Source organism: Natator depressus, chromosome 6, assembly GCF_965152275.1.
Source record: "Natator depressus isolate rNatDep1 chromosome 6, rNatDep2.hap1, whole genome shotgun sequence".
Taxonomy (NCBI): Eukaryota; Metazoa; Chordata; order Testudines; family Cheloniidae; genus Natator; species Natator depressus.
The window spans coordinates 69,600,485-69,617,320 of NC_134239.1; the positions used below are offsets into that span (position 1 = coordinate 69,600,485).

Below are 16,836 nucleotides of genomic sequence, written 5' to 3' on the forward strand. Positions count from 1 at the left end.
CTAGGCAGATTCAACTTCAGGACCGGTGGGTAAACGTCCCCTCTTGCTGGTTCTCCTCCATTCCATAGCCCTCTGGATGGACTGTAGAATCAGGTCTTTGTTATTGTGGATGTTGTAGCTGGTCAGATTCACCAGTTTGTCAAAGTCTTCAGCAGAGTACATTAGTTTTGTAAAATAATATGGTGAGTTACTGTAGGTCAAATTTATATCACCATCCTTCATCTCCAAGGGACTGCGCTTCACCCCTGCAGAGGAAGAGAAAAGCCACCATTGTGAGCTGACTCTTGAATACAAAAGACAGGAAAATATGTGTCTGGCACACATTACGTTCTCAATAGCAATAGCAGTGAACATTTTCTGTTAAGTCCTACTGGTCATTAGATGAGGGCTAGCATAAATGGAGCACTCTGACTGGTCAAATGGGGATTCTAACTCTGTGGGTATCCTGCGGGCCCAAATGGGTGTTGAAATTTTTTGATGAAGCTAAGTAGAATACGTCTGCATTTCAAACTCTGACTTTAAACCTGATGACAAACCCCTGCCAGAAGCAGAGAAGGAACAAAAATACATCGGAGGCAGTGGGCCAATTTTTTTCCCCTCTCAGTTAAACTGGCATAAATATGAAGTAATTCTATTGACTTCAATGCTCTGGCTTGACATCACACTGAGTGCAGAATTAGGCCTACAGGCCTTTTCTGAACACTACCGGCCTGATTCTCAAGTGTCCCTTCCTTGCACACAATTCCCGCTCAGATTAGTGGGAGCTGATGGTGCTCGATACCTCTGAAATTCAGGCCACATGTGTCCAATTCTGCCAGCAGGTAACCCATGCAATGCCACAGGAGGCAGAAAAGAATAGATCAACAGAGTCCAAGCCAGTTGCACGTGGAAGAGCGGAAGGGGATGGGGAGTCTTCTGCATATCAATCTGCGTCCCTCCAGCTATCAGGTATCACATCTTCATTCTCCAGTTTAACACCATACCCCAAATGTGCCAGTATCCAACATTCCAATGCTCCTGGTAAGTTTTATTATTTATTTAGCACTTAATATCAGGAAATCCTGTTTACTGCATCCAAGGACTACAGAAACTGAATATTTATGCTTTTGAGTTTGGACTTACACTTCCTTCCTCTCATTTTGCAAGAGAATCTAATTTATTTGCAGCCTGAAAGCAAACTGCCCAGATCAATCTAATTCTGTACGATCTCTGCTAGGGCTCTAAACAGGCCATACTTGAGATGTTATCTGCAATATCTACCTGAGCCATGTGAAATTGACACCTACACTGTGCTCATGAAGTATCAGCTGGCTTCCACACTCTAACTTGGATTATCAGTTTTTCCTGTAAGTTTGATTTCCAGGCTAGGGATACTGAATAATACTCTGTAGAATTTCTGGTGATGTGTTAACACTTTGCCTCAAATGGATCTTTTAGTGTTCTAGCATCATGAGGCACATTTCCTATGCCAACCACCTATGCTGTAGATGCCACTGCTGGTTTTGAGCATGCAAATGCAGGATTTTCATTTTAAAGGGCCAATTTTTCAAAACTGGCCACCTAGTCAAAATCAAATGATTAAATAAAAACCTCTCTGAGGTGTCTCCCACTCAGCCAGAAATGAAAATTACCACTTTTAAAGTTGAAATCACTAGACCTCCCATTCCCCAAATGCACACTTTCACAGTTGACCTGTCAGCTTGAAGTCCAGATCTATGAATAAATTACTCTTTGGAGGCAAACCGGTATGACTCATAACTCACAGGTTTGGGCCTCGGGCACTGAGAAGCTAAACTCCCGCATTCCTTCCACACACTCACAGCTGCTTTTCATTAAGTGAACTGTGAAAGCCTCTGTTTGACCTGTTATGCTGTGTTCAACAGCTTTGCCTGAATGTGCATTACTCTGTGAAGCTTTCTCTGTCCCCATGGATGGGCTCCAGCCTTCTTCCTAATATGTTGATTACTAACCTGTAAAGTTTCTACACTGGATTTAGTCACAGTCTGTTTATCCTGTGTTTAACACTAGTATTAATATTCCATGGTAAAGGATAGTAACAGTGGAAACATTTTTCTTAACCACTTATTTTTTAGTTGCTCATAACTTTATTCAAACATTCCTTCTGGGGAGAAGTTTTCCATGAGCAAATGAATTTTTCTGCAAAGCTTGAACAGAATCAATTTAACTGTTAGAGTGTTTTTCTTTGTGTACTCATCTCAAAAACCCAGTTTGCTTCAGGTCTGATTTGAAATTTTGCACTTTGATAGCTCAAAAGGGGTGCAGCATCCTCACTGGGAAAGGCAAATCATTCCAAGTCTGAATAAAATCAATTCATTGTTTTCAAAGGTCTGAGTGTTTACAATTGGACCATCTGCACAGGCATAGATAGAACATTGCCTGTTCCTTTTTTTCAGGGTGTCCCACAGCTGTTTAGAAAACCGGGTACCAGCTACTGAATCCTTCTCGCTTTAAAGTGTCCTTTGCTGCTTAATGCACCTTCTGAGGGAACAGCCTGCTGCTAAATATCTACAGAGATTTAAGCACAATCTTGGTGCAGAGAATGAGCAGTGCTAAAGGTGGTGCTAGCCTCCCTGTAGGTCATGGGAGCGTCAGGGTGAGAGCAGAGCTGGTCCAGAGTGGATGTATCCATTTACCCGGGGGGGGGGGGGGAGCTGCTACTTTAATATGTTCTTCCCCTAGAGTCCAGGAAGAATTCTAGCTGAGTCAGCCAAAAATTCTCTTATCCCATCCCCCACTACAACCCAGCCCCCTCCACACTCTTCACATGCAAAAGCCACAAAGCATCCTTTATTCTGACATTGTTTGCTAGTCTGCATCAATCTCCACGTGTCTGCTCAAACTTGGCTCTGTCGAGGCTTTTGCTGTTATATGTTAGATCACTGGAGAGTGCAGTCAAAAAACAGGGACTCAGCCCTGGGAATTCATAACAGAGGTGAACAGGACAAATGGGAAATCAGATGTGGGAAGACTGGTCACACAAAGTGTAGTAAAATGATTGGTTCCTGTTGACAGTGAACTTACCAGGTTCCTTGTAGTCCTTGAAAGTGTTGTTCACCAATGGGAAGTGGAGCACTATGGGAGCTCTGGGGTTCTCGGCCTCTGAAAACACGTAACATTCCTTGGGATTCTTCTTGTCTTCCTCACTCAGCTCAATTTTGGGGAATGGGATTCCTTGCGTTTTGCAGTATCTGTATGTCATCTCTAATTGCTGGTTAGACACAGAATATGACCACATTAGAACCCTCACAAAAGACTAGACTCAGGCTTTCCTGTAACAAGTGACACTGAATTACTCTGAAACCACACGAGGTACAATACTGAATGATACAAACACCCTATACGGCTGCCTGACCAAAAGCCTCCGTGTTATTAAAGCTCAGAGGGTAGGAATTTCCAGCACTCGCTTAACTCTGTTTCCATTGAAGTTGGTGGCAGTTTTAGCCTAGATTTTAGTGGGGGCAGAATTAGGCCAACTCTGAGTGTTTTGCAAATCCCATCCATACTTTATAAACAAACCCCACACAGAGTAATGAAAGGGGCTTGTGGCAAGAGAGAAAAAGGGTTACAATTATTCTCTATTAGACATAGGGCACATCTGAATTTTCCAAAAGTATGGAAATGTCAGAGCCAAGGTTTTTGTTCAGTCCATTGTCAAGAGAGGGATGTTCAATGCCAAGGTTTTGTTTCAAGTTCACCTGTACTATCCATCCACGGTAGGAATTGTTATAGTAGCTGGAGAGAATCAAGCACTGGCATGTTCCCCTGTGTGTACTTTGTACTTTATCCCATTAGTAAAATGTCCCTGTCCGTCTGCTTCTAGGTGCCTTTACAATACTCAGTAAAAGCATCATTCTTCATAAGCCAATCCAAGGTAAGCAAAATATGGTAATTTTTTGCCAAAAATGGTAATTCTTCCACCAGCCCTAAACTCCCTTAGACAACCTCCTCAGTAAAATCCTGAGTAATTCAAAAGTCCCTTCCAGCCGGCCCTGAGGACCAACACACTCCATATGTGTCAGACTAAGATGGACAGTGAATTCCAGAATCGCAGAACCCCCAAACTGAAATATGCTGCCTCAAACCTCTAGATGTATACGTCTAGGTGATCTTAGTTGCTGGGTTAAAACCCCAGGTCAGGGTGGACATCGCTAAGTGACACAAGACCATCTATATGAAGCCATCTAGATCAATAACAATCACTAATTGCACCCAGATATGAACTAGAACAGGGGTGGGCAAACTTTTTGGCCTGAGGGCCACATGGGGGAATAGAAATTTTATGGCGGGCCATGAATGCTCACAACATTGGGATTGGGGTTTGGGAGGGGGTGAGGGCTCTGGTCAGGGGTGCAGACTCTGGGGTGGGGCTGGGAATGAGGAGTTTGGGGTGTATGAGGGTGCTCTGGGCTGGGACCAAAGGCTTTGGAGGGCGGGAGGGGATCAGGGCTGGGGCAGGGGTGCAGGAAAGGGTGCACGTTCTGGCTGGGGGTGCGGGCTCTGGGGTGGGGATGAGAGGTTTGGGGTGCGGAGGGTGCTCTGGGCTGGGTTTGAGGGGTTTGGAGAGCAGGAGGGGGATCATGGCAGGGGCAAGTGGTTGGGGCATGGAGAGAGGCTCGGGGGTGCAGGCTTCGAGCGGTGCTTACCTCAAGCGGCTCCTAGAAGCAGTGGCATGTCCCTTCTCCAGTTCCTATGCAGAGGCAAGGCCAGGAGGCTCTGCACACTGCCCCATCCGCAGGCACCACCCCTGCAGCTCCCATTGGAGCACCGGAGAGGGACAATGGAGTGCGTAGGAGCCGGAGCAGGCCATAATGCAGCTTCCAGAAGCCGCGTGGTGCGGCCCCCAACCCAGTGCCTCAGCTGGAGTGCCAGAGCAGGGCAAGCCCCAGACCCCGCTCCCCAGTGGGAGCTCTCAGACCTGCTTAAAACAGCTCGCTGGCCGGATCGGGCCCACGGCCGTAGTTTGCCCGTCCCTGAACTAGAACCTAGTGCAGTCTGTGAAGCAAAGATTTACTACACTCCTTTCAAGAAACACTATCTGAGCTTCTATGCTCTGGAATGACTGAATTTTCCAGCAGTCTATGTATGTAACTCTAAGCAGTTCACTGTGCATTAATCCAACATGGAAATGACTGTGCCATACATATGGAGCCACTCACTGTCCAAATGGAAGGAAAAAGTAGGATAATTCTCCTCACTTCCTATTAAAAACGTAAAACATAACAGACAACCTCATTTTTTTCATGAAACCATGCATGCAGGGAAGTCTCTTGATGTAAACTGGAGATAGGCTTTGTTGGAACATTATACCTTTTCTGTGCATTTTTACTGGTGTTTTGGCCATTCTGACTAGTTTGCTCTCCCATGAAGGGGGAAATAATGGGAGCCTCTTGGTGGTTATTAACTAAACACTGTTTAGTTTGGTGGCAAAAGATATTGGACCTGATTCAGCAACTGCTTACAACAATCCTACATGGGTATTAATTTTCTGACATCAGCAGTTACTCCTCTTTTGCACCACTGTGATAGTGGACTTTGGACTACTGAGTCCAAATCCTATTATAACTGTACTGTTAAAAACAAAATAAAAATGGCAGGCAAGCCTTGTAGGAAAGGTGACATCAGTGCAACAAGCAATAGTGAATTTAAATCATCTCACCTGGAACACATTGCCCATTGAGTAATCAAGTGAGATGATGACATCCACATTCCTCTCGGGCTTGAGAAGCGGTGGGCAACTGGTGTTAATGAAATAGCCAACATCTATTAGGCAGAGATGTTTCTCCTGTGGAGTCAGTTTGTTAGGGGATAAGTCCAGCACAGTGTCTGAAAGATAACTGTATTTTAATCAGTGTATCACTAGGAACAATGGACTATTTTCTAAGAATAAGAAAACAAAAAGACAAGAGAGTATTAAGTGGTATCTTGCAGTAATTTTAATACGGTTGTAACATGCTTTTCAGCTCCTCATAATTGCCTCCTGAGGTCACATTCCGTCTATATCTGACCCCTCAAATAGTTTCTTTTAATACTGCTCTTCACAACATAACATCTAGAGTGGTTTTCTCCTGTCTTGCCTTCCTACCTCTTCTCCATTCTAGTATATCACATGGGAGAGAATGTCTTTTGAACAACTTTTGTTTCTGCAATCTCAGAACAAAAGATCCTTCTCTCTGCTTGAAAATCAGAATGTAGCCTGTCTAGTGTAATTCTCAAATCCAAATATTTGCAAGTTATCTTTTCTTGCATTCTTATGTTTTTAACAGCAACAAAATATCATACTTCAAATGTATAGCATCTCTTATCCAAGGATCTTATCATACTTATGAAAATTAATTAAGCCTCACTATTCCTAAAAAGTAGGCAAATATTACTAGATGGATTTTACAGGTCGGTAAACTAAGGCATGCAGCGATATAAGGCCCAGATTCTGATAGATTGAGTAGCACATCACTCCACCAGTAGTCCAGTACACTTGGCTTCTCCCTTCTAAGCCCATTATCATTCCCTGGTGGTAAATGCCATTACCTTACTCCCTGGGAGTAAGGCACTATTCAGCATGAGTAAGGATATCAGAATATGATCCTAAATGATTTGCCCAAGGTCACAAAATGAGTGAATGGCAAAGCCAGGAACAGAACCCCGGAGTTCTGACTAGTTTGTGGTCAGAAGCAGGAGTTAACAGCTAGACCACATAGCTGCTTTATGTAATTTTTAGTATATTTCATTTCTGCTGACCTGTCTGTCTGCCATAGAATCATACAATAGAGTTGATTTAAAATATGTATAACAACTGTAAGGTGTTCCACATCTTGGAATGCATCTTTGACAGCATCCTGAAGTAATAACTTATGTTTCCATATCCCCTGTTAAAATTAGCAAATAATTCTGTAAAAATGTAACATTCACGGCTGCTAGGAACTCAAGATCCTGATTTAATGAGGGTAAGTTACTTGGTGATTCACAGAGCAAAAGCAGGAAGGGGTTTACATTTCAGTTCCTTTTGGTTCGGTGTATATTATTAATTTAAAATTCCACCCCCAACCCAAACCCCCATCTGCATATCACTGTGTTGAAAGTTTTCAGAGTAACAGCCATGTTAGTCTGTATTCGCAAAAAGAAAAGGAGTACTTGTGGCACCTTAGAGACTAACCAATTTATTTGAGCATAAGTCCTGTACTTACTTTTCACTGGAAATCTGAATTAAAGCAAGCACTTCATTGGGAGAGTCCCCTTATATATTCAGACTCAAAAAGAGCCTTTAATTAAATCCTTTCCACTAAAATCCCTCAAGGGAGTCAACTGGAGTCATTAATTATTTCACTGTGTAAAATTCCCTGGTCTCATTTCACAAATTTACCACAGCAAAAATGAGGCCATTCATGAGCTCTCTTCTTCCCTCTCCAACCACCACCTGGCTGGTAAAAAAGTCGTGTTAAACCCAGACCTGAGGTTTCAGGTAGGTCTTATCTGAAGAAAACTCTTTAAAACAAAATAAAATGCACCTTTAACCTAGAAAGCCTACCCTTATAACTCATAACACATGAACTAGGGGTCACCAAATGAAATTAATAGGCAGCAGGTTTAAAACAAACAAAAGGAAGTATTTTTTCACACAATGCACAGTCAACCTGTGGAACTCCTTGCCAGAGGATGTTGCGAAGGCCAAGACTATAACAGGGTTCAAAAAAGAAATAGATAAGTTCATGGAGGATAGGTCCATCAATGGCTATTAGCCAGGATGGGCAGAGATGGTGTTGCTAGCCTCTGTTTGCCAGAAGCTGGGAATGGGTGACAGAGGATGGATCACGTCATGATTACCTGTTCTGTTCATTCCCTCTGGGGCACCTGGCATTGGCCACTGTCGAAGGACAGGATACTGGGCTAGATGGACCTTTGGTCTGACCCAGTATGGCCATTCTTATGTTCTTACATCATTCCTGCACATGTAGATGACCTCTCTTCCTGCCTCTGATCTAAAGATGGGCTCTTGGACCTAACCTTTTCTTGGCTTCGCTGAAGTAGCCAAAAGAGGTTGCAACACCCGATCAGTTATTCACTTTTCCCACAACAGACTGTATGCTTTCCTCCATGCCTCGCCTTATGCATGGGACACCTTCCCTGAACTAATCTGCAAGGCTACTATGCTCTACTCCTGCAAATCCCTCCTCAAGACCCATTTCTACTAGGTTGCCTTCACAAATATTCCAGCTGATAATGCTAGTTGATACTGTTTATTTGATTGTATGTTTTATCCCCCTCCCCCCCGCACTTCAGATGTTGCTGGTTTTCTTAGGATGTGAGCTCTTTGGGACAGGGACTTTCTCATGTTGTGCATTTGGAAAACACCTAGCACGTTGTGGGCTCTACCTGAATCCAACTGACAACAGCAGCAGAAGGATCTGCCACTGCCAGCAGGGCTGAGGGTACAATGGCAGCCAGAGTTGGACAGGTGGGAGCTAGAACTTGCAAGGAGCTTGGAGGTGCACAGGGGTCAACCTCATCCTCTTGCCTGCATTCTAGGGATGAGGTCCCAGAGTGGCTGGTTCTCCAGGCATAAAGGCAGCATATATGGGCAGATTCATATTTTCATCCAACCCATTCACTCATCTCTAACACATAATGACTTGTTACATTTTTGTTATTGGCATTAGTCGTATCCCTTGACCTGAGGTGACACCTTAAAAATGCAACTAATGTTTAGTTGCAGTTACCTTTCCATTCAATAAATCCTCTCTGTTGGAGAGGGTCCTTGTAAAATTCTAGGCCTCTCAAGAAGTTATGAGTCTCTTCCAGTAGCGGGCGGATGGTTAGAATATCGTTAAAGATTTCGCAAAGGTTCCCTGATGTGGAACAGGAAGGCTTGATGATAATGGAAGAGTCATCGGAAGCATTATTTTCTCTTGCTGGGAAATAGAAAAAGGAGGGTAAGAGAGAACTTTGACAAAGAATGTGGAATGCTCCTTTCTTGGGCTAATCACCCTCTCTATTTTGTGGGTCAACGCTCTTGTTTCTTTGTCTGTGCACCTCTCTCTCTCTCTCTCTCTCTCTCACACACACACACACACACACACACACACACACACACACACACACACTTTAATGAAACAGTTGACCATATTTGATTCTTTTTTAAAGAACAATTTCCAATTTCTAGCCTTCCAAATGACATGCTTGCTTCATAGCCCTGCTGAGAGCCTGACATCACCAACTGCCCCACCTTTTGCATAGTCACAGTTGAAGTGAACTAGTGGTTTGAGAGCAAAATTAAAACTAATCAAAACATTTTTAATTAGCACTTAAATATGGCTGGGTTCAACAGGATGAGATTGGAAGGGTCATCGGGTGAGTGGCAAGGTGAGCGATAAGTTGGTTTGGGCTAGTAGGATGATACTAGCACTTTAGGATTCTTGGTCCTATTTGATTTCAATGATCTTTACAAGAGTTTCCATTTCAATTGTTTAAAAGACACAAAAATAAGGTAAGGGCAGTGCTACTGACCCAGTGCCATTACCAAATATGAAACAATGGCAACACAATATTGGTCAGCTGAGGAAGTGGCAGAAAAAAGGTTACACTGTAATACTGGTATAAGAGTCCTACATGGCCTCCATGCAGAATGAACCCGTTTCTGTGAACCCATTTCTGTCACAAGGGGAAGACTCCCATACTATCTCAATGCTTTCAGAGTAAATCTGATACAAGTGAAAATTATACTGGGGGATCCACTGGTAACCACAGTGGAATGACAGAACACAAGTAATGCACTGGTGTTTAGAGAGTTTGTGAGGGTCCATTAGCAGAAGTAGCAGAAATGTATCTTCTCCTAATCCTCTCCTTGATAATGGGAACTATGCGGTCAGTCAAGGCAAGAATATATGTTGATCTTAAAATGCTTTAAAGTCTTACCCATATCTGCCATGTCTTTGACCCAATGGTCCCAGAATTCATCTGAATTTGAGGACCAGAATAAGGCATCCAACAAATTTCGAGTAAAAATATTAGTCCAGATACCTGCAAGTCCAACCACATGAGAGAAATACCATATCAGCTCAAGTTAACCAGTGGTTTACCTCATCTGAATAAAAATGTCATGAATTTTTACTTACAAGAACCCATGTTGAGTATAGTTAACTAGTTTGAGTTGATTATGCTGTAACGTAGTGCCCTAGATAAAAGAGCAAATTTGGGACTTCGGCTACAATGATTGGCAGAGTCCAGACAAGAAAAGCTCCTCCTCAGATGCTGGCGGACATTGCATTCTCTCATTCTACTGGGGGGTTAGCAAAGTACAGACTTCACCCACCCAAAAGAGGTCCTCTAATCCCCATGTGTATTATGTGGAGATAGAGAGTATAGAATATTGACAAAAAGGTGTGATGAAGCAGAAAGAACCCAAGACCCTTCTGTGAACTGGTCTTTGGGTCAGAACAGACCAGCAGAGCACAATGTAGTGAATCTATTATTAGTAATATCTGCTAAGGGTGTAGCTGTTGTTGCTCTTTCCATCGGGCTGAAGAGAGTGGGAGGGCACCAGCAGGGCAAGATTTGGCGGTAGGTGCTAGAATGGCAGTTGGGAGGCATGGGGCACAGAAGCAAGGTGTCTGGGACTGTGGGAGCTGCCTGGTGTTGAGGGCAGTTGAGGAATAGCCTTGAGCTCCACCAGATGTGCGGGCTAATAAGGCCTTAGCAACAGAAGCACATACAGAGCTTGCCTCAGCCATGGCACACCTAGCATGACCCAGGGACATCTGCTGCTCCCCAACAGCACGGTTTTCTCTTGCATGAAATCACCAGCACCCAAGAGAGGGTTATCAAATCAAGTGTTATTACTTCTATTTATAAATGAAGGCATGTATCTGTTTGATGGGAATTTGACAGGTGCAGGATCAGATTGTGAATGGACTTGTGTAGATGTCCTGGGGTGCAAGGAGCTCCCACTTCTTGTGCCCTCAATGCACACACACACACACACACACAAGAGGCCAAACTCAATCACGGTGTGACTGCCAGTGTTGCCATCTCTTGCAATGAGAGTAAGACCATTTTAGCCCCTAGAGGAGCCAGTTTGTGATGCCAAAAGCTCCTGCCCTGGCATGGATTTCAGCCCTGCTTAAAGGGGGGAACCCATTCTGATTGGCTCCCTTCCCCACATGCCTGCCTCCTGGGGAAAAGCAACCAATCAGGGCTGCTGCAGGAGGCTCTCTCCCCTCAAGAGTCAAGAGGAGTTTGGGGGTATGGCAGGGGAAAGCTGACACCATTGTCACAGGAGAGGAGGGAGCAGAAAGACCTTAGCAATTCTGCTTCCTCCTCCCTTCCCCATCCTGTGAAAAATGGATTGGCTCTGTTTGCTGCAGCTCCTCCCCCTCCATCCCTGTGCCACCAGGTCTGGGAAGGGGGTGAAGAATCCCTGGAGTTCCAGGAGGACCAGAGGTAGAGAGATGGGCAAGGGGCCAATGTGGGAACAGGGGGACAGAAGTGATGAGGGGCTGGGAATGCATCACTAATTGGTGGTCTATGGGATGGGCAGGTGTGGGGGCTGGTGGGCTAGAATGGATGTGGGGGCTGGTAAGTACATAATTCATTTCTGGGATGGGGGATAGGTAGATATGGGGTTGCAGGGCACAGAATTAATTATTTAGAAATTTGGTGTTTGAGGAGAAGCTGGAATCTCTGTGAGTGCCAAAACCAGCCAACTCTGTATTTGGAAGAGTTGGCAACTCTGATTGTGTCAGTAGGTGAGGGGGCAGGGGGAGTTCAAAAATCAAAAGATAGACCAAAAACACAATATAATTTTTTTTAAATCTCGTTATTTTAGGGAGACCGAAGTATGATTTTTGAACTTTCGAGGTTAGCAGTACTCGACTCCATTGGATCTGGATAAATTTGACCCTAGGAATCTGGCCATTTAGGACTGCAATATATAGATCAGTGGCCAGCCAGTGCCACATTTATGTTCTCTATGGTGTTTTAATTAGGCTATATTCCATGAATAATAGGTCACCTTCCAGAAAGCAGATCCGAGACTCTGGGAGCTTCTTCACCAACCTCCCCATGAAGAACTCACTGTCAAAATTTTCTGATCGAATGGAGGCTCCATATTTCTGGAATCCCACCTCGTAAGGTGAGAACTCCACCCATTCTACAAAAGGATTGACACACAAGACTTTTATTATAATGTTAAGAGAGTAGGAAAAGAAAATGAGACTTACGCAGATGGATAAAGCAATTCACAAATCAAACAATTTTGCTCCCCCCAGCTCCTCTGTGCTGACTGTAACTTGTATATGATAAGCCATACTACCCTTTTCATTCACATTTGGAGCTGATGTACATGGAGACTAAATTGGTTTCTCATCTCAGGAGAATACTGTCTCTCCAGATAAGAGTTGAGAGACCCATTGATGAAGCCCTGGGTGGAAGCCCAGGATTGAATGAATCTGGATACTCGGACATAGAGGCCAATTAGTGCCAACTGATTCACTGTTGGGTAACAGCAACTCCTAACAGGTCTGACAAACTCACTACCCTAACACACCGCTTTCATGGTATTTATCCATAAACCATGTCATGTAAGATCTTACCTGAAAGCCAGGATCATGCTGATCATTAATATTATTGTGAAATGTATGTGTGCCTATTATGTAAAAAGTTACATATGCATAATGATAACATGCTCCTAAAGTCTGAATCAAAGTAGGGTTGACAAATGGGTTTTTCCAAGACAAAGGGTAGATATCCACCTATCTATCTTGGTTCATGTGTAAACTAAGCATTGTAAGTCAACACAATGGAAACCCCCATTAACATATAAAGTCAACAGGGAGATGGAAAGTGAACAGGGAGAGAAGACATCAGAGACTGAACCAGAGGGAGCTGGGGATAGACAATGAACTTTGGGGATATACAATGAACTTTGGGGATATAAGAAGAAGGCAAAAGGACACCCCTTGATCCTGCACATGAGGAAGTATTCAGGCAATGCAATTACATTTGTGAAAATAGGATCCCAACCTGCCCTGGTTGGAAACACTGTAAAGAACATTGAGGTGACTGCTTTTAGACTGATGGTTAGTCTGTTAAAGTTAAGTTTAGTCTCTAGAAAGCAGGTATTGATTTTGTTTTATATGTAACCTCTCTGTTTCCATTATCCTTACTCACTAGCTCTTAAATCTTAACCTTTGATAATAAACTTAAGATAGATTTATAGTGAAAACAATCTCAGTGCTGTGATGTTATACAAGAACTGATCCTGGGTTGAATCAGACAAGTTGGTGTGCACATGGTTCCCCTGAGGACACAATACCTAGTATTTCTGTGAGTGTTCAGTGGATAAGGGCTGGACTCTACAAGGGAACAATTCAAAGAGCGGTCAGGGACTGGGGTGAACCTACTGTTAAGCTGCAAGGCAAAGTAAGTGCTGGCATAGCCCACGGGAGACTGTTTTAGTGCTTAGCAAGCTGGTGGTGCAAAAAGGTGGCTCTCAGTCCTGAGCATGCTGAGAACCATCACAGATGCTAAGGCCAAGATTTTCAAAAAATGTGGGCCTAACATTAGACTCCAAAGCTTAGATTCAGGCTTCTAAATAAGATCAGATCATTGCCTGTTTAGATATGTATATGGCCCTTCTCATGGTAGTAACCAAGGGCAGTAGAGAAGTAGTCTCCTGATTTTACAGATGGGGAACTAAGACACAAGGTACATTAAAGGATTTGCCCAAGGTTACACAGAAGGTCTGTGGCTCAGCTGGAAACGACACTCCAGTCTCCTGAGTCTACAACCAAGTTCCCTGTCCATGTCCAAGTGCCCTATCCACTAAATCATCTCCTCTCATCTTCAAAAGTAATGAGCACCCAGCAGTTCCCAGGTAAGGACGAATTCCTTTCTCACTCCAGTTAAAGGTAAACTTTCCAGAACTGGTGCTGAGCAGGAGGGATTTTTTCCCTTCTCAAAATCTCTTTAGCCTCTCTGACCCATAAGGAACTGAATTCAGAAACAAGGGTAAAGCTTGGAACACTTACCTCTAAATTTAAAAGTGCTGATCTGTTCTGCTTTGACGTTGAGGATTGCATAGAGAGGCAAGGGGTTCTGACCCTGATCCACAGCCTTGCGCTGGTCTGAGAGTTTACTTTCCTCTGGCTAACGAAGGAGACACAAAATATCACAAAGAGCATAAGGAAAATTGAAACAAAATCTGAAACGCAATAAGAAGAAGCTGCCAACAGAGTCAACCTAGGCAGCATAAATAGATGTGTTAATACCAAATGCATAAATCTATTGGACATATTGTCAAGCCGGACAGTCTCTGGACACAAATCAGACGTCAAGAATTATAACATTCAAAAACCAGTCGGAGAACACTTCAGTCTCCCTGGTCACTCGATTACAGACCTAAAAGTGGCAATGCTACAACAAAATAACTTCAAAAACAGACTCCAATGAGAAACTGCTGAATTGGAATTAACTTGCAAACTGGACACCATTAAATTAGGCTTGAATAAAGACTGGGAGTGGACTCTACATTACACAAAGTAAAACTATTTCCCCATGCTTATTTTTCCCCCAACTGTTCCTCACACCTTCTTGTCAACTGTTGGAAATGGGCCATCCTGATTATCACTACAAAAGGTTTTTCTTTTTCTTTTCTTTTTTTCCTCCTGCTGATAATAGCCAACCTTAACTGATCACTCTCGTTACAGTTGGTATGGCAACACCCATTTTTTCATGTTCTCTGTGTATATATATCTCTTCCTACTGTATTTTCCACTGCATACATCCAATGACGTGTGTTTTAGCCAATGAAAGCTTATGCTCAAATAAATTTGTTAGTTTCTAAGGTGCCACAAGTGCCCCTCGATATTTTCAGAAGTGGCCTCCAAATCTCTGTCTGGATTTCTGCATGGATATTTTTTGACACCAGGTAACATTTTCAAAAGCATCTGAGTTATTTACGCACCTAAATCCTATTGACCCTTAATGAGGCAGAGGCAAATTTGCAGAAGTTATTAGTGATTTTGGTGACTCAGCTCTTGAGTGCCCAACTTCAGACACCTTTAAAGGCGGCTGATTTTCAGAGGCTGGTTGCTCAGCACCTTTCGAAAATCAGTAGGGCACTCAAAAACTGAGGCACTCAAAATCACGCGATGCTTTGGAAAATCTTAACTCACGTTTGAACATAGGACCTGGGCACTTTGGTGAACTTTATCCACCTCTATTTCTGAACAGTTATATTTGAGGAGACTATATGTTTGCACGCACACACATTGTCATTAAAGGCTCAAAGAAACAGAGAAGTCATTTTCCTTAGCTATAGCATAGCAAGTACGTGCTCCAGGAAGCACTGTATGTACCTCATCATGTAAAAACGCTTCCTGAACAAGTGACCACAGCTCTGTAAAAGATGAGATGTGTCCTTCTTTTGCCCTCTTAATCATCTCTTCATGATAATACTTCAGATGCTCCATGGAAATAACATTCATCTTGCACTTCATCACCTGTTTCTTTGCTATACTGATTAGCCCTTCCAGAGTTTTCTGTGACCAGTCAGTATTTTTGTACAGGTTGGTCATGGTCCTGAAGCAAAGAGGTGATGTTAACAAAACAAGAATCGGTTTAATAATACAAACACGTTACATTTACCTGGTGTCTTCCACTCAAGGACATCAAGGCACTTTACAAACTTTGATGAATTAAACCTCACAACACTCCTATGAAGCAGGTGAGGATTACTTATGGATGTTCTTGGTCTCTACAGTATTCAGACCCAGATCCAGTATTCCTCGAAGAGCTTGGGGGTGTTTGGATCTGAGGGCTTGGATTGGGCCCTGTGTCCAGTATTGCTATTCCTATTTTGCCAGTGGAGAAACCCAGAGAATTGTTAAGCATTTACTCCTAACCCCTTGGACGCAGTGCAGGGTTCATATTGACTGCACCGGGAGCAGGATTCCTGTCCTAAATACATCTGGTTGGAACATTTATGACAAAAATGAAATTTTTACTGCAATATGCTGTTTCAGCAAAGCCAAAATGTTTCATGAAGCCATATCAGTTTTGCTGGTTTTCATCAGGAAGGAGAAGGAAGAAACAGTGAGAAAGAGAGAGAGAGAGAGTGCTTTCTTATAGCCTATAGCCTGGTTAGGGCACTGGCCTGCACTGTGGGAGACCCTGGTTCAAAGTCCCTGCCTCTGCCTGATTCAGTGTGATCTGGGATGAAAAACTATTCTAACTTAGCAGAACTGGGACTTGAACCTGGGTCTCCCAAGCCAGTGACCTAAACACTCCACTGCCTAAAAAAAGAGATCAGGTTTCAATCCAAAAACAGACATTTAAATATAATTCACAAAAATCGTCAAAAGGTTTTGCTTTTGTTCCAGCGCAGAATGACACCAAATTTCAAAACCTCAAAAGTTGCCACGCAACAGAACTGTCATCCTGTGGTCAGCTCCAGTCCAAAGTGACCTCCCCAAATTTACCTGAGTGTCAGTGGCAGAGCCAGGATTGGAAGCCAGAGCTGTTATACAGTGCTCCCGCCTCTTCCTCCAGCATGGTACACATGGAGTTTTACATGACCACGCACAACACCATTAATTTTCAGAAGCTGCCCTAGAAGTGTTCCTCAATCACGATATGGGGACCCTTGGATGTAACTAATTGAGTACTAAACAAACACTCGGGGCATGTGAAACAGTGATTCTTTAACATATTTAAATAGTGGGTTACAGATTGAAAAAAATCTAAAATAATCTGAAACTGATCTTGCAGTGCAAGTATTCCTATGCAAGATAGTGAAACCTAAGTTTCTTCAAACACATGCTGGTT

The 16,836-nt window shown here is 43.3% G+C and overlaps 1 protein-coding gene across 1 annotated transcript in view; it reads right to left on the reverse strand.

Moving 5' to 3' along the window:
• The window catches only part of LOC141989761 (cytosolic phospholipase A2 beta-like), a 98,949-nt gene continuing 82,113 nt past the window's right edge, over nucleotides 1-16,836 (reverse strand). Inside the window, exons 18-25 of the mRNA XM_074956683.1 lie at nucleotides 15,369-15,591; nucleotides 14,040-14,157; nucleotides 12,023-12,160; nucleotides 9,928-10,032; nucleotides 8,733-8,924; nucleotides 5,678-5,844; nucleotides 3,043-3,229; nucleotides 1-245 (exon numbers count right to left, since the gene is read on the reverse strand). Coding sequence (XP_074812784.1) covers nucleotides 1-245; nucleotides 3,043-3,229; nucleotides 5,678-5,844; nucleotides 8,733-8,924; nucleotides 9,928-10,032; nucleotides 12,023-12,160; nucleotides 14,040-14,157; nucleotides 15,369-15,591 — 1,375 coding nt within the window. The remainder of the gene's footprint in view (nucleotides 246-3,042; nucleotides 3,230-5,677; nucleotides 5,845-8,732; nucleotides 8,925-9,927; nucleotides 10,033-12,022; nucleotides 12,161-14,039; nucleotides 14,158-15,368; nucleotides 15,592-16,836) is intronic.